The 21,869-nt window shown below is 40.6% G+C and overlaps 1 protein-coding gene across 1 annotated transcript in view; it reads right to left on the bottom strand.

The window, feature by feature from the left end:
* The window catches only part of LOC107117954 (chromosome unknown open reading frame, human C5orf42), a 78,225-nt gene extending 60,351 nt beyond the window's left edge, over nt 1–17,874 (bottom strand). Inside the window, exons 1-14 of the mRNA XM_015420153.1 lie at nt 17,794–17,874; nt 16,691–16,826; nt 16,411–16,530; nt 15,506–15,729; nt 13,559–13,665; nt 12,653–12,809; nt 10,833–10,936; nt 10,545–10,727; nt 5,684–5,933; nt 4,462–4,608; nt 3,068–3,816; nt 1,963–2,174; nt 1,376–1,456; nt 565–729 (exon numbers count right to left, since the gene is read on the bottom strand). Coding sequence (XP_015275639.1) covers nt 565–729; nt 1,376–1,456; nt 1,963–2,174; nt 3,068–3,816; nt 4,462–4,608; nt 5,684–5,933; nt 10,545–10,727; nt 10,833–10,936; nt 12,653–12,809; nt 13,559–13,665; nt 15,506–15,729; nt 16,411–16,530; nt 16,691–16,826; nt 17,794–17,874 — 2,716 coding nt within the window. The remainder of the gene's footprint in view (nt 1–564; nt 730–1,375; nt 1,457–1,962; nt 2,175–3,067; nt 3,817–4,461; nt 4,609–5,683; nt 5,934–10,544; nt 10,728–10,832; nt 10,937–12,652; nt 12,810–13,558; nt 13,666–15,505; nt 15,730–16,410; nt 16,531–16,690; nt 16,827–17,793) is intronic.
* Nucleotides 17,875–21,869: the final 3,995 nt, after the last annotated feature.

Here is a 21,869-nt window from a genome sequence, read left to right on the forward strand (position 1 = left end):
AGTCTTCCTTGAAGGTCTCCTTTCCAAGTACTAACCCTGCTTAGCTTCCAGGATTTGATGAGATCGGGCTATATCATGCCGCCTTCCCTCCCATAAACTACATGCCCTGTAGTAATTTAATATCAACAACCTGTTTTACTCAAATGTTTCTTTTTTTTCCTTCAAATTTTTTATTAAGATTAATACAACATAACAGCATATTCAAACATGTCACAAGAACCGATCTGCACAATATAGAATTATCCAGAAGGAAATTTAACAGCACAACTGAAACCAAACCGTTTACATAACCAAGAGCCTTAATTGCCATCATTCAGCTTATATACATAGGATTGAAGCCTGCGTCTCTAACTTCTCGAATGGTGATCGATCTACTACATGTTGTCCCTCTAAATTTGAGCAGGGCCGGGATTAAAAACATATCCAGGGGACATAAGCAGCCTTAGATGGAATTATGTTTTTCTCTGACATATACTGAAGCACACTATACCACACAGCAACAAATCTTTCATATGCCTTCGATGTATCTGCTAATGGAGCTTGAGAGATTCTGAATTTACATACCTGAGATATAGTCCTTCTCTCTCACAGAAATATTACTTTGCTTTAGTAGCTCAAGCACTAGATGATCACACAGTCCTTGAGCCTCACTTAGACTGTAGTGATACAGGTGACAATATAATATAGCAAGGTAGTGTCGAGTTTGAAGAAAAGGTGTTCTCTTTCCTCCTATATTAAAGAGAATTTCCCCAAATTAAAATATAGTCCTGGATATAGTCAGATCTTCCAATCCCTGGCAGATGTACAATCACAGAAGAGGAAATAAATAATGTGAATAGTTATAAAGGACATCTTCTAGTAAATCATTTTTGTGTGAACAGCAATACAAATATAATTATTTATTTACGTAAAACAAACACATATCCCACAGTATGAAAACAGATAAAATATCATAAAAACTGCAACAACACAATCTTAAGAGCAAAACAACAAGCAGAAGAAGCAGAAATAAACAATTAATAAATGATAGCAACAAAGTATGAAAACACTTCAGGAGGAATAACTGAGCCATGATACTAATTGAGTGACCTTAGGCCAGCCACTCTTTCTCAGCCTAACCCACCTCATGCGGAAAAAATGAGGAAGGGAAGATCAAGTAGGCTGTATGCTGCCTTGTACTTCTTGGAAGAAGGGCAAGATTTAAAAAATGTACTAGATTTTGTCAAGCGCTCCAAACTGTACGCCAACATTTCAGTGCTGCATTGAACTTGTTTAGAAATCGGATTTATAAGAGATCTGTGCTAATGCAAACAAAAAGCGTTACATTTTCTCAACAAGGATGATGCCTACATATTGAATATTTCCACCACCTTACCTTTTACTTCGGTCTCCTTGAGAGCTTTCTCCCATACGTCCACAGATTCTTTGTAAGACCCTATCAGAAATTGTTCCTCACCTTAAAAAAAGAAAAGACAAAACACTTAAAATTCAGCACTTAAGCCTCTTTTGCCTCAAAAACCTACTATATTAATCAGATATTAGGGTAGGTAATCTTTAACTAACTCACAGTTGGGGGGGGGGATACCAAAAGAGATCGATCTGAAAATTACTTCAGATCATTATAAAAGTTAGATATCCTGTCTTCTTTAGTCTTGAGTCCTGCCATCACCCCTGCTTCCGCTCTATTGTGGGGGAGTATGTATACTGGAGGCAATTAAGTGTTAATAGTGATGAACACCTTATGAGAGTGGTTCACTTTGCAAGAATTAACTAGCGACATTTTTTTAGTACATGGAGAAAATGGAATAAGTGAATGCCTTGAGCTATGTTAATTAAAACGCTAAAATAAGTATGTACTGAATCAATAATGAAACACTGAAGTGATCTTTTGATCAATGATGTTATATACAAGGCTTCAGGGGGAAAAAGATATCTGAGTGCAATTTCTTCCAAGGTACTGACCAGCCACAGAGTTAAGTTTCAGTGTTTTGTCCAGTTTCTCTCCTGAAGACTGTACAATGGCCTGTATATGATTTGCAAGAGCTTCAATGATTGGTTCTTCATGTACAATTTGTCTTTCAGACAGCAGTTTACTTGAGTTAAGCATTTTTCTGTTTAGCTGTGCCCGATACCAAAGGACATGCTCATACAGTAATTGCCACAGTACAGTTAACCTGAAATTGAAAAAGTATTCAAGACTTGAATCACAAGTCAGCTTGGTCAAAGATTAGTGATAGGTGTTCATACTGATTATGTAACATATTATATGAAGCATCAAAGGAATACCTTTAAAAATACCATAGTTACTCAAAAGGAACACAACCCTGAATGTAAAATAACCACTTCAAAAATGTTATTCACTTCTTCTGGTTATTATTGGACATAATTGTAACTTGTATGTGAATGTAAGACAACCACTTTTTTCTTTTTCTTTTTTGATTGGCAGTGTTGAGGGGAAAAAACTAGTCTTGCACTTGAGTCAATATTGTACCTGAAACTTAATTTAGGAACTCCAAGTTTGCAGAAAAATCTTACTTTGGAAAAAACCCACAATTTTGGGGTACTCCGAGTTAATAGGACCATCTGCATGGATGCAGGACAAAGACCAAGAGGCAATGAGGGGTGGAGAAGGGGAGGCGGGGGGCAAGCCAGACTGAGAAGTTATGGGGAAGCAGAAAATGTGATTTTCCAACCCTCATGAGTCCTCATGGATACGCCTCTTAACTTTATATATATTTCAACCCTCATTTTATGAAACTAAACACAAATTGTTAGAATCCAAAGAACCATACAGCCAATGCTATAAGTCTTGTTTTTTCCTGCATAAGAGCCACCAATGTATTGAGGGAAGTTACAAAAACAATTTCTGTTACAACATGCAATGCTGTTGAAAGACATGACCCATCATGCCTAGAATAGTTCTCTAGAATCTATGCCAGCACATTTAACATGCTTCATTCAGAATAGGTTAAGGTGATGAGCCCATATTTATCTTGTGAAAGATTATTTACAAAAATTAAAATCAATTTTAAAAGAACACTTCATGTAGATTAGAAAACATTCCTACCTCTTTTCTGGATTCACTCCCAGGTTTACCACTGGAGGGGAGTGCTTGAGTACAGATTTCACTGCACAATAATTTTGATGACTGCTCCAATCCTTAGCTTGAAACACAGGCATAACTAAGGAGTCCAGCTCCACATTGCTACTAACATCCAGGAATGCTGGAAGTATCTCATACTGGGGCACATTTTTGCCATTTAGGCAACAAGTAACCATTTTCAGCAAAGAGAAGCCTCCCAAAAGATTACTAGAAAACAGCTGACCATGCTGTTCTGTAAGCATTAGTTTCAGCGTATGCAACGTCAGCTTGATCAAATGTCCCAGTGTCTGTCTATGCATACCATCCCAACTCAGAAGAGTCAAAAACTGCTGAAAACAGTTTAAAACGCACTGTATCCATGGATTATCCGTTAAAAAGTTATTTAAATTTGAAAAGTTAAGCTTTGCATACTGTAACATTCTTAAAAAGTGCGTAATGCAACGTATGGTAGAACTTAGCAATGTATCTCCTTCTTGTACGTTTCTTGAAATCCCCATTCTCCAAGCTGCAAGCAGATTTTTTTGGATATAGTTCAGTTCTAAAGATATGTCATCTTTTTGTTCTTCTGTTCCATTCACTGCATGAATGGTGTCAAACATCGATGCAAATTCCAACCTGCCTTCATCACTTAAAGAGTTATCAGTGTTTTGGCTCCCAAAAATAAAAGAATAACTTTGAAACTGCTTGTCTTCATCAGAATCTTCAGCATCATCCTAATTTAAGAAGAAACATTATACATAATCAGAAAGCTATCTTTTATATATGTCTACATGTACAGAAAATGTGGGTAAGTTATCAAACTAAAAAGAACCAAACTAAAGAACTGGGATGCTATACCAACTATAATTAGAATGAGAAATATGAAACGGAGATTGCAAACACAAAAATATTAAAAGGACAGGCTCCTTGCAGGGTAGAGAAGCAATGAAGTGAACCCCGTAAACAGTTATGAGGCCTTCAACAAAACTGAGTAAAGAAAGTCCTTTCTATACTTAGAACAGAATGGAATGGCCAGTTTGCTGGCCTGCATATAATAATTTTATATTTTTTGAAAAATATTTTACAATAATTTCTACATATATAATAATCTTAATCAAAAATATCAAAAATCATCTCCAAGAATCTCAAAAGGTATTGGACAACCTTTAATAATAGTCCTCCTCTGTTAAATAAAAGTTTCAAAAGGGAGGACTCCTTAAAGCCTCTTTATAACATGTGCTTGTGTCTTCCTCCAACAACTGGAAACAAACAACTGGAAACCCCAGAAACAAAGTATTAAATCCTGCTGTCACATACTATTATGCTAAACTGCATTATACATATATCAACAGACTAGTTCAAAAACAAACTTTGAATACCTGAAAGCCTACTTTTTGTTCTGTTCCTTCCTCATCTTGGAGAAATTTTGGAATCACAGAGTGGGCAGAACATTCATTTTGATGATTCTGTAACAGACTAACTCTTAAGGAGGACAATGATTGCAGCAGCAGTCTTTTCCCCTTAGGCTGAAAAAAACAACACAATGATATCATTTATAACCTACTCAATCAGAGAATAAATATTTTATAAGAAACTAACAGTGCACCTCTAAGCAACGTTACACACATCTAAGCCTGCTGATTTCATTAGACAAGTCAAGTCAAACCAATAGGCAGTATAGGTACTTGTCTTATGGCACTATAATCCAAAAGAGCCATTGTTACTCTGGAAAAAACTTCCAGTGGAAAAACAAGAGCAATTCCACTGCTTCAGACTAGATGGGGCAGATGTGTTCCCCTACTGTATTATTTTTTTAGCTGCTGCCCATTCTCCTGAATATTTGCTTATGGAGCAGGGGAAAGGGTCTGCTATCAGGAAAACCAACCACTCTAACCCACCCACCTGCACAGCATAAGCTGCAGAGAGAAGAGGAGAGGGGGAAAAATGATTTTTGCCTAGGGAAGCTATGTAGCTTGAGCCTGCATCTAAACGTAAGAAGCCAGAAGCTCACTGGCTGTCTACGATGCTCTTAATAATACTTGCTTTTTTTAAAAAAGCCCCAAGGTCGCACAGGCAGATTGGAATATATAAGGCAGCAAAAAAATCTATTGCATTTCTCTGTTCCATTCATTCTTGGCCTCTGCTGTACAAGACATTCCCTAAAGTAGTTATCTTTTAACAATATAGTGAACCCTGACTGTCCAAGGAAGACAGAACAAGATGGTAATTCAACTGACTTCTCAGCTCCAAAGAAGGATGGGGAAAAGCAGCTAACTGCATTAGGGAGAGATACTGCAAGTTAGGCTGCCCATCTCCATCCCCTCTCCCTCTAAACATGCCACAGAACTCCGAAGTTGCAGCACTTCTCACTGTGTTTCTCCACAAGTCTCCATCTTCCCTATCTACTTTCGCCAGCAGCCCTTTAAGAGCAAGCAGGCAGGAGTGTATGAGACTGCAGGATGGGGGGCAGAGCATAAGGCACAATGGATGTAGTCTTTCTCAGTGCCTCAAGGCATTTACTTGAGTGGCATGTAAGGCAAGGATCTGGGGACCATAATTATAACCTTACACTACAGAAGAAAGCCAGCAAAACAACCGTACCTTAGATGCAACCAGACTGTGGCGTAGTTTTTCAAGTCTCTGGGCTGAATCAAGCAGCAATGACCTCAAAAATGCTGATGGTGAAAAACCGTCACAAAATCTAAGAACCGTGAAGTTGTATCCATCAGAGACAATGAGGTAAGGTAACCTTGGATGGGATGTTACAGAAAATCTCTGCCTCATATAGTCTCCTTCAGAGGCTGATGAATTATGGGAGTGATTTGAATCTTGAAGCAGAGCGAGGTGTGATCTAGCAAATAGAATTATCAGGAAAATAAATCAGCAGATGCAGTCTACCTTATCATGTAAATGCACCCAGGGGAGGATCCAGTCCTCCTCTTCCAGATCCAATCTCATCAGATCTCAGAAGCTAAGCAGGGTCAGCCCTGGTTAATATGTGGATGGGAGACCACCAAGGAAGTCCAGGGTTGCTGCAGAGGCAGGCAACAGCAAAGCACTTCTGAACGTCTCTGGCCTTGAAGACCCTACAGGGTCACTCTAAGTTAGTTGCGACTTGGCAGCAAAAACAAACATACAAGTAAGGGACTACTATACTAGAGGCCTCTTCCCCTACCAACCCCTCTCCTCTTATGTGCAAACCTCCACATTTTGGGAAAGGATTGGCTGTACAACCCTAAAAACACTTTCCTGGCAGTAAGCACCACTGAACAGACCTCCATAGGATTTTGAGTAGATCCAGTTAGGATTGCAGGCTGGATCACCCCCCAAATTGTATTAGAATTGTTCAATAAATGCAACAATGTAACCCACAATGCCAGAAAAACATAATTAATTCTGCTTTCCCAAATGATACTTTAAACTTTATGATTTTTCCTGACAACATGCATACACAAAATATGAAATGTGAACCAAAAAAGCACAATGGAAATGATGAAAGTGATGAAATGCTCACAGGGAACTCTAGGATATATTCTCAACAGCAAAAGGGCTATTTAGATCTCTTTTGCACTGGATTTGATGGAAATTTTGATGATGCATCATAAACATCTGGACATCAAGCCTTCTCAGATAAGTCCCCTTTTAAAAAATAAGAATAATGTTGCAGTGTTCCCTCTAAGTTGAGTTAGTGTGAGCTAGCTCACAGGTTTTTAGCCTCCGGCCCACACATTTTTGTCTTAGCTCAGGGAGGATGGTTCCAGAGCAAACTAATTTATGCAGCAGCCAAATTGCTCACTCACAACATTAAATGCCAGTAGCTCACAAAGTAGAATTTTTGCTCACAAGACTGCACAGCTTAGAGGGAGCACTGGTTGCAACCGGGCAGATATTCCAGTGTGCAAGTATCCGCCCCCCCATCTTTTTGAAGTGTAAAAGTTTACCTATACTCTTTTTTTCTTGACCCTGACATGATCTTGCCCGTTAGTAGCACACACGTGGTTCTGAACACACAAAAACAGCAGCAGATAAGTTATTAATGCCTTGATGATCATCCAGACCTAGGGAGCAGCAGATATAAAGAGCGCCTCCTCTCCTCCCTACAATGTTTTCCAATGTACTGAGCCGTAGCAACTCCAGACTCCACATACATTCCTGTCAGACATCCAGCAACACAGTAGTCTCCAGCCTACTCATACTGCTAGTATGCATGGTTGTTCCAAGAGGGCAAATGGAACTAGAAAGCAGTTCTCATTAAGCAAGAGATCAGCAGACTAGGCCGTACTGCACTTACACAGTGACCTCCAGCATCCAGTGCAGCCTGACATGACCACTGGGTTGCATCTGTCCTTGTTCCTGGAGGCCAACATGCAGTTCTAGCACCTGCACTGCCATACAGCACACTCCCCTGATCTCCACCCTCTTTTTTGCTACTCCTTTGTAGTGGCCTAATGATTCGGGAGGGGCTGTGGCTCAGTGGCAGAGCAACTGCTTGGCATGCAGAAGGTCCCAGGTTCAGTCTCCACTATGTCAAGTTAAACGTTCTGGCAGTAGGTGATGTGAAAGACCTCTGCCCAAGACCCCGGAGGACAGCGGCCCGTCTGAGTAGACAATACTGACTTTGATGGACCAAGGGTCTGATTCAGTATAAGGCAGTTTCATTCAATCCACTTCCCAGCAAACCTTGAGCCTGAGCTCTTTGCAGGAAAGGCTGTTATCCTCTTCTTTAGCAAAATACCTAAAACTGTATTTTTTTAAACCACCAGTCGAAACAGTTCAATTGTGGTTCCTTCTTTGCAAATGTGGAATGCCCCTCAGTATTTCGTCACCCTAAGAAATATGCCACTGTGCACATGATGGTGTGGGGGAGACATGTAATACAGAATGTCACTTAGAATGGCAAACAGAGTCCAAATAAATTTGATTTTAGTGTGGAAATCACTTAGGATTTTGCCAATAGTTTCGATTCCATCTAATACATCACAGTTCATAAATGTATTTGAAGAGTGCTCCAAAAGAATGCAACAGCCAGCAACACATTCACGTTGGTTAGACTAGATAAGGTTTGGACCTATAATCACACATGGACAAAAGGACAGGTCACAGACAGTGAAAGCCTAAATGTGTGGATTACGACAAAATTATTTAAATCAATGATGCACTGTAGTGTATAAAACTGCAGTACATTTAGGAACAGTCAGATTTGTACTTTAGTTATTAAAAAGACAGCTACTTTAGAAACACTTAAAAGTTGTCACTGTACTGCCATTTTAAGGCACTTGGGCTGCAATCTAGAAGAAAAAGGAGATTGGATTTATACCCCGCCCTTCACTACCCAAGGGAGTCTCAGAGCAGCTTACAAACTCCTTCCCCTCCCCACAACAGACACCCTGTGAGGTAGGTGGGGCTGAGAGAGCTCTGACAGAAACTGCTCTTTTTTTTCAAGAACAGCTCTTATCAGAACTACGTTTTGCCCAAGGTCATCCAGACAGGTGAAAGTGGAGAAGTGGGGAATCAAACCCAGTTCTCCCAGATTAGAGTCCGCGCACTTAACCACTACACCAAACTGGCTCTCTTCCTTGGAACTAAGACCCAACGAATAAAATGGGCCTTAGTTATGGGTATACCTACTTTGGATCAGTGTGTCATTCATTTCCACCAGTTGCTGCTACTCCATCTGCTGTCACTGGCCCTATCCTTCATACAGCAGGCTATATAAAGTACCAATGTGTGTACTGAAAAATGAAGTTCTAGGGTGTGTTTCCCATTAGAACCGTTTTAAGGGTGGGAGGTAGGGGAATGTACCTAGAACAAAATGTATTTGGGGAAACAGGGAGCAGTATGTACAAAAGATATTAATGAATGGGAAGGAATAATTTTTTAATTTATCTTTCTTGTTTTCTCTTGCCATTCAAGTATTACATTCAGTTTATGATCCCTTTGGAGACAGAGAAAGATACTGCAAGCCACCATGGGACAGGGAGCTTTACAGATATATTAGGTACATATAAAGAGAGGATTTTCACTCTACAAGTGTTATGTAGGACATTTTAGTGCAATGCAGTATACAATACCAACGCTGTGTCTGAGCTGCAGGCACAACCACATTATTCAGATTTCTACCTAACAATGTTTCATGTGATTTTTGTTCTTCTTGCTGACCTCATCTGGGAGGAAGAAATCAACAAGGCTTGGAAGAATATATTCCCACCGCAAAACTGTTTAATGGACTATCTGCCCTTGTTTAGGTTTTCCTCCTTCCCATAGCAAATAACTTTTGTAAGAGAGGATTTAAAGGAGAGGTAGTGAGTTCATGCAAACAGGATCTGGATCCAGAATAAGCATTTAGGGTAGGTACTCAGAGATTCTTGCGTACAGGCTATATGTGCTGGGGAATGTGGAAACAAATCTCAGACAAGCCCTGCATTACATGCTTATATCTGCAAACCGATGTCTGTAAATTCTGGGGAAGACAGCTAGTTGCGCTGTGAAAGGACCTTATTATGATAACTAAGAATATACGTAATGCTTCCCATTGCTTTCAGGTCCCTTGTTGCACTTAATTAAACCCTTAATGTGAAGAAATCATATGAACATTAGGAATGCGAAGTTAATAAAAGTTCATATACAGATTGAATATTTTTCATTTTATTCATGCAAAACCATTTATCTGTAGTTTCTGTACATTAAAAGTCCTGTATCTACAAAAATACCTCCCTATCTCATGGTGTAAAATAACTGCAGATCTACATTTTGAAAATTTATTTCACAAATTGTTATTTCATTATTTGGACAGAATCACTGAGGGCGATTTCTCACTAGAGCTGCCTTGCAGCGCAGCGCCATTTGCCCCAACACAAACATGTCAATTTCACACCCGAAGCTGCGGGGCTGCATTTGACCCGCGGCTTCGCCCGATTTCCTCCGCAGTTTCATGATTGTCAAAAACCAGGATCACAAAACTATGGAGGAAATCGGGCGAAGCCGCGAGTCAAAATGCAGCCCCGGAGCTTCGGGTGTGAAATTGACATGTTTGTGTCAGGGCAAACGGCGGCTGTGCTGCGAGGCAGCTCTAGTGAGAAATCGCCCTGAGTTAATTCTCCAGTAGTTCTACAGAACTACTCTATGTTTTTTAAATGACTTTTTAATTTTATTCCTCATTTTGCTTTTGTGTCATGAAGATTATTACAAATGACACCTCTTAAGACTATATTAAAAACATGTGGTCCTAATAGTTATTTAAATAAGTCATACTTACATGATGAATATGTCATTTGCTCAGCAGGACAAAGCCATTTAAGAAATAGAAGAGAACTATGAATGAGAAACAGATATTGAGAAGAAAGACACAGAAAAAGCAAAAGAATTAATTGGAAAGTAAGACATTTAAAATAGAAGTGTTGGAAAGAAAGATATGATCAAATGATTTTTAAAAAACCCTCCAGAACATTTTGATTTTTCTCACCTGTATGTTACTAATGGATGCAGAGGAACAAATTCTGCTGGTCCAAACTCCACAGAGCAACCGAAAGTAACCAAAGTCAGAAGTTCACCCAAACATGTCATTAGGATCAATGACCCACGTTTTAACATGCAAGCCAAGAACAGGCTATCAGGGGTCCAGCACATGCTAGCAATCCAGTAGGACCTAGGAATAGCACGACAAATGACACTTTCAGCACAGGTTTCTTTTTTCTTCTTCTTTTTTTAGTCTCTTCTGGGAAAAGAGTTTACTTTTTGAGTTGATACTGACCTTATAAACTTTGATGGAATGTTCCGATTCTTGCTTCCACAACCCTTAACACTACCAGAAACAGTAACGAAATTCATTGTGTTCATAAACAAGATTTGAGTTGCCTGAAATTTTTCCAAAAAGAAACATTTATAGTGAAAGGCAGAATGGTCAAACTGCATGTAAACTCAGCACCATTAAATGTGAGCATCTGTCTCTTGTTTCTCTTATCGCAAACCTAGTAAATCAATATAAAATATACAGTGTTGCTGAATATAAGTGTTGATGTATGTAACATAAAATAGAGACTCCCAGACTCATTACTTGCTTCCCTACTTATCCTTTATTAAAGTCTTTGTCAGAATAATTCTAACGTGGTTTACACCCATATGCAGCTTTATGCCTAGAATGTGGCCAAAATCTTATGACTACAAGGGCGTGGTTAATGACCTTTAAGTTTTGGCTTTGATTACATCACAGATCTGATCCCTCTAGTTACTGCTTCCAACTTTTGACTGAATCCAACTACTCCCCTTGGTTGGTTATCATTGAAAATAAATTGTTGTTGTTCAGTCGCACAGTCGAGTCCGACTCTTCGCGACCCCATGGACCAGCTCCCGCCAGGCCCTCCTGTCTTCCGCCGTCCTCTGAAGTTGGCTCAATTTCATGTTCGAAAAATAAATTACGAACACTGAATATCCCTTTCGAATCCTCACTCTTGCTTTCTGAATTGGAGGCAATGCAAACAATAAGGGACAGGCTATTTGAGGCAGAGCTATTTGAACTGTACAACACAGATAATAAGACATGCTCCCCTCTAAGTCATGGGATATTGGCCACTGTGGGTCATCCTGCTAGCTATTTTCACCAACTTCAGACTCCAGCGTTACGTAGAACCTTTTCACTTGCCAGGTTCAATGCTCTCCCTTCAGCGATCTTAACTGAGAGGTTTAATAGTATCCCTTTTTTAAATAGACTATGCCCCTGTGCAAGTGGGTCAGTCGAAATGGTGTCTCACATGTTATTGGAATGCCATTACTATGCCAATATTTGACACCGCATTTTATCGTCATTACTTGGTGGTATCAGAGAGCTTGACTCACACAAATTGCTTTATTTGCTAAACAGTGATGATGAAAATATAACCGTTTCTGTGGCAGAGTTCTTGCAGGCTGCTCTTTTTATTTGTAGTACAGTATTGTAATACAAAACTTGTATTCAGGAGATATGAAATAGAGACTGTTTTACATTGATTTTAGTCTTAGAACTTTTATTTCTCTTTGATTAGTATTCGTTCTTTACAGGGGTCTTTTCATAGAAAAAGAGGTGCAGGAGCTCATTAGCATAACTTATTTGCATATGCCACACCTCCTGACATCACCAGAAGTGTGTCAGAAGGCAACACCCACCACTCAGGCTCCACTGGACTGTTTTGGATTGGACGTGCAGATTTGTCTTCACAGAGGAGGGAGAACTTGTACCTGAATAAAACGTGGTCTTAAAGGTGCCACTGGACTGTTTTGGACCAGGGGGCTGGGGGGGGGGGCTCTGCAGCTTACCTGGCTGCTTCTTGCTCTGACTGAGGGCTGTTGGGAGCAGGGGGTGGGGCTTGTTGCATGTGCCCGCCCCCTGGGCTCTTTACTGCCGGAGCTCCGCTCCCGTGCGCTCCTGCAGGAAATGACCCCTGGTTCTTTACCTTATATTTTGTATATTATTCTTTTTAATGTCAATGCCAATAAAGGTAATTGAATTGAATTGAATTGAACGTGGTTTACGACGACACAATCAAATGCCTGAATATTATGAACGAGACAATTTTGTCATTTATGCTATGTTCATACCTGAGGATCTTTTTGATTGACAGCAATTGCTAGTACAAGCCCATCACTTGAAAATGCAGTCAGCAGAGCACCTCTTGATTTCATTGCCTCACAACAGGGGATCAAACTACGCAGAGAGCATGTTTGCTGTGTCCAGTGTATTCGACAGGGAGAAGAACTACACAGGAGAGAGAAAAAATAATAAAGGAAACATCAGGTCTGGATTTCTGTGGCTGCTGTAAGCTGTTCTTACAGATGCAAAGTGAACAATGTATGCAACTGAAACCCACTGTTCAGTAAACTGGATTTTTAAATCAACATTATAGACCAATTGTTAAATGTTAGGAGACATAGCATGTATGAGAAAATAAACACAGAATTGACTGAATATGCACATGATTAGCTAGCAATTCACTATGTACATATGAAAACATTTAACCATGCATACAGAAGAGGAGAGGAGAGGAGAGGAGAGGAGAGGAGAGGAGAAGAGATTGGATTTATACCCCGCCCTTCACTACCCAAAGGAGTCTCAGAGCAGCTTACAAACTTCTTTCCCTTCCCCTCCCCACAACAGACACCCTGTGAGGTAGGTGGGGCTGAGAGAGCTCTGACAGAAACTGCTCTTTTTCAAGAACAGCTGTGCCAGAACTATGGCTTGCCCAAGGTCATCCAGCAGGTACAAACGGAGGAGTGTGGAATCAAGCTCAGTTCTCCCAGATTAGAGTCCACGCACTTAACCACTATACCAAACTGGCATTTTCACTCATAAAGTACCTGCATGTTATTTATTTATTGTTTATTTATTACTTTAGATTTGTATCCCGCCTAGCCTGGGCAAAAACATGTGACAGTAGATTTCCAAGTTTTAATATCAGACTTCAAAAATTTGTGTTATAATTTCATAATTAAAAAAACAAAACTTACCTAGCACTTTTAAAACTGTTCTCCTGCCACCGAATTTCTAAAAATGTCAGCATTAAACACTCCTCAGAATAAAATGCAAAACAACATAGGCAGCGGTCACCCAGCATCTGCCAATAAACCAAAATAATGTTTAACAATAATTCTTGGAGAAAGAAAGATCAACAACTAAAGTTCAAATTACCTAAAAACTATTCCTGAAGCTCACTTGGAGCACTAGACAGAATATTATGTAAACTTACATGTCTTACCCTTGATAGCTTAAGCTGCAAATATACTGAACTCAAGCAAGTATAGAATGTGAAGGTTACAAAATATTATGGCAGGATCCTAGCCAGGAAAAAATACATATGAAAGCGCATTTTTATTGCTGCCCATATACCAATCAGAATGGCACACTGCCATTGCAGCAGATTCAGACATTACTGTGTTGCAGGGTGTGATTATTCACCTCCTCTCTATCACCCAGGGACTCTTCTGCCTAACCCAGCTCATTTCTGGTATCAGAGCTGGGCAGGAAGGTCAGAACAGTGGATGGTTCAACTCCCTAGAGTGTTCCCATCTTTTGATGTTGATATCAGACACATACCTCATCCCAGTTTTCTACATGAATGGGCACAAACGCATGGTCAAATGTGTATCCACCCTGAATTTATACACTGTAGCAGACATATGATTAAACAATCATGGTTGCTCCTATACCATCTAGTTTGGTACACTATGACTAAGGCTGCAGCATTCGGCTTTGGACTGCACTCAGACCAAGGCCCTCTTACACAGGTGAAGTCGTTTTCCCTTAGCCTAAGATGCAGCTTCTGAATTTGCAGGAGGGAGAGGAGAAACTATTAGGCAGCCAGCCAGCGAAAAATTTTAACTTCCAGTGCTTGAGCGAGGAGAAAACAGGATTTGTTCTGTGGCATTCCAAAGATAGACAAAGCAGCCAGAACAGCTACATTCAAGTCCAGTAGCACCTTAGAGACCAACAAGATTTGCGGTGGCTCAAGTGGTTAAGACGCTGAACTGCAGGCTGTGGAAGGTCAGTAGTTCAGCAGTTCAAGACCCGAGTTGCCGCATGACGGAGTGAGCTCCCGTCTCTAGTTCCAGCTCCTGCCAACCTAGCTGTTCGAAAGCAAGAAATTGCAAGTAGATAAATAGGTACCACTTCGGTGGGAAAGTAACAGCGTTCCGTGCGCCTTGGTGTTTAGACATGCTGGCCACATGACCATGGAAACGTCTTCGGACAGCGCTGGCTCTTCAGCTTTGAAACGGAGATGAGCACCGCAACCCTAGAGTTGGACTCGACTGGCTTTCGAGCAAGGGAACCTTTACCTTTACTTATACACTTTTGAGAGTCAAAGCTCCCTTCATCACAGCCTTGACCCTTGAAAGCTTACACCTTGAAAAGCTTGTTGGTTTCTACAGTGCTTCTAAAGTGCTCCTGAACTCAAAAGCAGTCACAGTCATCCCATGACTTGCTCTATCATCCAGTCTCCCCTCTGCCTGACCACCAATTTGAGACTGAGAAGATTAGTTTGGAGAGTGCAAACAAACAAATGAGACAGTTTTCTTCAGTTGGGTTTCTTCTTCCCAGTTTTTTGCCCCTCAGCCCACTGTATTAAAGCTGCCCGTGAACAATACTCACCAGGGGCTATGAGGTTTTAAGCAAATTTTATTTACCCTGGTTTTTCTTTGAATATTATAGGTGTTTCATATTGTGACACGTTATAGGTGGAAAGGACCTGGGAAAGCTAGAAATTTAATGTAGTGCCAACAACATACCAGACAGTAGTGGCATGGTTTCTTCTGTGTTCTACTGAACACATAGTTAATAGCAAATATACAGTACATTTCTACCATGGTCACAACTACAGAACTGGTACCAGAAGTCTCACTATACAAGTTACAAAGACCATTCTCAATTAAGTCCATGAAAGCAAGTGTTTATTTTACCTCATTTTTGATGAATTCAGCACTCACTGCAGTTTCTTTCTCTTCGAGAGACGGCAATACAACGGATGCTTCAGGAATAATTTGTGACCACTGTCCCATTAAAGAATGTTTGGAGGGTGTATTTTCATATTCCATGTTCTCCCACAGAAAGACACAAACTGAAGTAGCAAGGAGCACTTTCCCCCCATCATCAGAAACATATAGATATAGCCTCAAAGAACATTCTAGAAAATAATGTTGTGTGTTAAAACAGCTCATCAGCTTCTATATTATCTGCATGAATATGTTGCATGCATACTAGCTGTTATTAAATGTTATTAAAATTAACTATGTCATAAGAACATAAGAGCCCTGATGGATCAGACCAATGGTCCATCTAGTCCAGTATCCTGTCTCACAGAGTGACCAACCAGTGCCACAACAAGGCATAAAGGCCGAGGCCTTCCCCTGATGTTGCCTCCTGGCTCTGGGATTCAGAGGCTTAGTACCTCTGAATGTGGAGGTTCCCCTCAGCCACCATTTATTTATTTATTCGATTTATACCCCTCCCTCCCCGCTAAAACAGGCTCAGGGCGGCTTACATAAAAAGTTAAAATACATAAAACAAAACACTTATAAAACCAATTCACAAAGTGCTAGTAACAATATCAAACATTGCACAGCGATGGCGGAGCATAATTGATAATGTGCTTGCTGACTTTAATGTAGCAAACATTAAATCTGGGGCACTCGCTATACATTTTACTACTATCTAGGATCCCGTTCCCATATTACATTAATGAGAAATATTATTAGTAACATTATCCACAATAAAATAAATTAAGCATTGCAAGGCGTTCTTATTTCTTTGCTCTAAATATAATTAAACTAAGATCTTAACTAATATATTACATGAATATTCCTACCTTTTATTGCTATGACTGCTTTCTTAGATTCCTCAACTGCTGGGACAGTTTTTAGATCATCTTGATCTTTGTGCCAAAGAAAGAGCTCTCCTGTTTCAAGCAGCCCTGCCAGCCAAGCTCCTTTCAAATAAGAAAAAAGACTTTTAAATAATGCAACAATATTAGAATATTTTTTCCACTTTGGTTTCTACCGTCACTTTCAGTTTCCATAAACGTAACTAATTTTAGTTAAATAAATTTAAATATATAATAGGATAAACTTTTAGTACTAGTACTTAACCATTTCTTGATGCTGTTAAGACTACAACGTTTTTCAGCAAAGGATGTAACTGAGGGATCTTCTTTTTTGTCTTTCCTGAAAGTAGGTTAATTTCATTTATGTTTTTGTCATCCAGAAGAAATACAGCTTCCTTTTCCTATTATTATAAAAACAATAACAGTGTCAAGTCTTTTATACAGCAATCTGTTCTCTAGTTCTGTCTGAATAAACACAATGTAGTCCAAAGCCCCTTTTGTGTTAAGAATAAGACTCTGGGTTACGTTTTGTTGATGTTTAATTTTGTGATCTTATTTCTGTAAGTCTAAAAAAGAAATTTTGATAAGTCTAAAAGAGAAGAAGAAGAAGAAGAGATTGGATTTATACCCCACCCTTCACTACCCGAAGGAGTCTCAGAGTGGCTTACAATCTCCTTTCCCTTCCCCTCCCCACAACAGACACCCTCTGAGGTAGGTGGGGCTGAGAGAACTCTCTCGAGAACTGCCCTTGAGAAAACAGCTCTGAAAGAACTTATGACTGAACCAAGGCCACACCAGCAACTGCATGTGGAGGAGTGGGGAATCAAACCTGGTTCTCCCAGATTAGAGTCCGCACTCTTAACCACTACACCAAACATACATGAAAACTCGCCACTGCCATGTAGGTAATTTCTTGGTCACAGAAAAGATGCTAAAGCCTACATTCACTTGTAATACTGAGAAGGCAGTGGAACTGCTAAAACAGTCAATGCCTTTTAATCATACGAAACCTTTCTTAGATGTCACTGAAGAATAGTAGTAATACAGAATCGCTGTACACATATAGGATATGTCAGCAGTTTTACTTCTGTGGACCTATGTGACGGCAATAGCAATAATGACAATATCATGCCCCCTGATTTCCTAAATAAACTATAACTTTGTTCCTGTTCTCAACAGAATGAATTCTATACTATGTAATCAGACCTAGTACACAACCTAGTCTTAGCTAAGCACTTTTATCCCATTAATTTCAATGATGAAGAGTTAAGCATGCAACACTGAAATACATGAGACTTAAAAGTGTTTTACTCTGGTAGGACCATGACCCTTTACTGTATGTCATACAAAAACGAAGTGAGTTATTACCTGTCCCAGCCAAATGATTCGAGGCCAGGGCTTCCTTTGCTTGATACATGTTGAAGCTAGAACTTCTAGTTTAATTTCCATGATTATTAATACTTAGGAGAGCCATAAGAGTTTTAAGAAGAAAACGTCCTGGATGAAAGTCTGCCCATGTGCCTAGAAAAGTGGTTAAATGTATTTAATTCCTGAAATTCAAATCCAAAGAACAAGAACGCAGTTCTTTGAAAACAAAAATGTGATGGTTGGGATTATCATATCTGAAATTGATCCAGTCCGTACATCCAGGGTCCACTCCAAACCAGAACAGGCATTTCACGGATTGAAGTATTCTTTACAGTCCCTACTAGCCACCCCACCCACCCCCCCACCCCATCTTGTCTGGTACGCCTAGAACTGGATTGGTATGTTGTGGCTATCCTGAATCCAGACATCCATAGGACTCAAATACACAGCCCCAGTGACTCCTATGCTTTACCACAATAGTTTCACTGATCTGAGCAGGGCCTTCTGCAGGTGCTGCTCTGCAAATGGGCAAGATCAACAACAGCCCATACACATGCATCCCCAGTTATGGTCCCCACCTTATCTCATCCTATTCATTGCACTGACTAATCTTGCTTTGAGCTTCAATAAGAAAGGCGGACTACAAATAAAGTAAATATTTTTTTTAAATCCTAGCCCTATAACATAAATAAACGAGGATCACTGGCACCTGTAGGTTTCAAGCACACACACATCCCAGGAATCCTTCTGTGGCATCTTTGCTCCATCTAGATGCTTTGCAAGGCTCAGCCATGATGCTCAAGAGGTCCCTTTGGGCCAGTCATGATCTGTTGCCTCTGTTCAAATGGTTGCTCAGGCAATGAAAGGAAATAAACTCAACATGCATGACCTGCTGTTTTGAGAAAGGAAAAAAACATAGAATTTAAAAATTAAGTGAGAAAAAGATGTGCCCTGAAAAGAAGTATTCATTACTTAACAGTGTAATAGGAGCCCTGCTGGATCAGGCCAGTAGTCCATCTAGTTCCGCACCCTGTCTCACAGAGGCCAACCAGTTCCTCTGGAGGCCCAGCAACAAGGCATAAAGGTTGAGGCCTTCCCCAATATTGCCTTCTGCCACTGGTATTCAGAAGCTGACTGCCCCATAACGTGAAGGTCCTTTAGTCACCATGTCTAGTAGGCACTGATGGACCTATCCTCCTTGAATCTGTCTATCCCCTTTTACAGCTGTCTGTTTTTGTGGTCATCACTACATCCTATGGCAGCAAATTCTACATTTTAATGACCCATCGTGTAAAGGATTTCCTTTTGCTTGTCCTGAATCTACTGCCCATCAACTTCATTGGGTGCCCTTGAGTTCTAGTATTCGGGGAGAGGGAGAAAAGGTTCTCTGTGTCCACTCTTTCGGCCCTTTACATACTTTTATACACCGCTATAATGTCCCCCCTTAGTCATCTATTTTCTAAACTCAAAAGTTCTAGACTCTTCAGGAAAGGCGTTTCAATCCCATAATCATCTTGGTTGCCCTCTTCTTACCTCTTCCAGCTCTGCAATGGGAGTGGAAGGGACTTTCCAAAAAACACCACACATTATTCCCATCCCACTTCCCAATAACTGGAAGGGAATTCTCTTTGCGGCTTTCACCAAAATAAAGGATTAGAAACCAAGTCACAATTATGCTTTGTACAGCTCTGATCATTCCACTAGTGTTATAACTGTCAAGTAGTAGTAGTCCCCATTAACATACAAAGAACAAAAGGAGAGAGCAAAATACTTTCTGAAGAATTATTGGCATCATGGTAGGAAGCTTCTTTCTATAACAGGTTCGTATCATCTTGGTTATAAATCGTACTCAAGGCCTTCATAGCACAGACACCTTGTACAGAAAACACAGCCCACCAAAGCTCCAAATATCACACATGAAAGGAATTTTCAGATAGACTTAGCATTTTAATATTTTCAGAGGGTAGCCATGTTGGTCTGCAATAAAACAGTTACACTTGATTTCAGTAGCACCTTCGAGAAGAAGAGATTGGATTTATACACCACCCTTCCCTCAGTCTCAGAGTGGCTTACAAACTCCTTTCCCTTCCCCTCCCCACAACAGACACCCTGTGAGGCAGGTGGGGCTGAGAGAGCTCTGATAGAAACTGCTCTTTTTAAGAACAGCTCTAACAGAACTATGGCTTGCCCAAGGTCATCCAGTAGATGCAAGTGGAGGCGTAGGGAATCAAACCTGGTACTCCCAGATTAGAGTCTGTGCACTTAACCACTACAGCAAACCGAGACCAAAGTTTTTCAGGGTATCAGATCTAACCATTTTAACAATACATATTTATGGGGGAGAAGCTTTTCAGCTTCCTATAGGGGAAGGGATATACAGCCTTACACATCCTATATACAATGCATTTACAGAAAATATTAAATAAATAACTCACCAGGTGTATATAGAAATATATATACCGTATGTGTGAAATTGAGTAATCACAGGGGGATTATATGCATTGTAATTTATAATGTTTGTTTATTATCGATTTATTTTGTTCCTGTATATTCTGCCTTTCTCCACAGTGGGGATCCAAAGCAGCATATATCATTCTCCTGTCCTCCCTTTTATCCTCACAAAAACCCTCTGAGGTAGGTCAGGTTGAGAGTAGGGTTGCCAGGTCCAGGTTGGGAAATACCAGGAGATTTGGGGGTGGTGCCTGAGGAGGGCGGGATTTGGGGAGGGGAGGGACTTCAGTGGGGTATAATGCCAGAGTCCACCTTCCAAAGAGGCCATTTTCTCCAGGTGAACTGATCTCTGTTGCCTCGAAATCAGTTTTAATCCCAAGATTAAGTCCTAGTCCAACATTAGGACCTCACACCCCCTGAAACTTGTTCTGAGATCCATCCTAGGAAGGAAAGGTGGGGCAGAATTACTTTTAAAATAAATAAAAAGGAAAGAAACTGCAGTTAGGTGTGTATTACAGGTCAGAAACAGGACTAGGAGGGTCCATTCATAGCCTCTTCATGAATGAGCCAAGAAAGCTCAAAGCTTCCAGCATTCAACAGAATTATATGGGCACACATTTCTAAGATCTGTTATCATACTGGTGTTTACTCTGCCTGAGTTCCCTCTATGTAGAAGGCAGAATTCTGCTTTCTTCACTGAAATAGCCTCCCTGCTCCCCTCAAAAACAAAAAAAAGTAAGATTTTCCCCCTTCAGAATACAAATTCATATGGGAAACATAACTTATGGCTGGCTAGGCTCCATGCAGCACCTTAGTGCTCAAGCACATACATCTATGCGCCTTTGCCTTAGAAACAAGATCCAATCAGCGCTTCAAAACTTCTAAGGAGCCTGGAGGAAGAGACTGAATGAGCTGAACTCTGAAAAGCAACTCTAGCAATGGATGCTCGCCAACCCAAATTTCAAACAGCATCTCTAATAATAACCAAAAACAGCGGCAGTTTTACCAGTTGTTTCTGGGGAGCGGCAGGTTCCAGAAACCAGGGACTCTCCCAGCTAAACAAGGGGACGCTTGCAAGGTATGCCATGACCTGACGCCACCACCTATCTTCAGGAAAACCCAGAGGGTCAGTCCCTACCAGTGTTCCCTCTAAGCTGAGTTAGTGTGAGCTAGCTCACATTTTTTTAGCCTCCGGCTCTCACATTTTTGTCTTAGCTCAGGAAGGCTGGCTCCAGAGCAAACTAATTTATGCAGTGGCCAAATTGCTTGCTCACAATTTTAATGCCAGTAGCTCACAAAGAAGAATTTCTGCTCACAAGACTCCACAGCTTAGAGGAAACATTGGTCCCTACGTGGGAGAATGCCCGCGGGGAAGCCCATCTTAGTCTGTTGCAGCAGCAGCAACAACGAAACTCAAATAAACAAAGAGTCTTAGAACCTCCCTGGACGTATTTTTATCCTGGCATACATGAATCCAACGGAGAATTCACATGCGTGCAAAGGACCCCGCAACCGGAAGCCCTGCTTGTTTCGTCGGGGAGATGGTGGGAGTGAAGAAGCTTTCGGGCACACAATCCCGGTCGCCTCTAGTGAGGGAGGAAGTGAGGCAACTCCCTCCCCCCATC

Source organism: Gekko japonicus, unplaced genomic scaffold (genome assembly GCF_001447785.1).
Source record: "Gekko japonicus isolate JY-2015 unplaced genomic scaffold, Gekko_japonicus_V1.1 scaffold86, whole genome shotgun sequence".
Taxonomy (NCBI): domain Eukaryota; kingdom Metazoa; phylum Chordata; class Lepidosauria; order Squamata; family Gekkonidae; genus Gekko; species Gekko japonicus.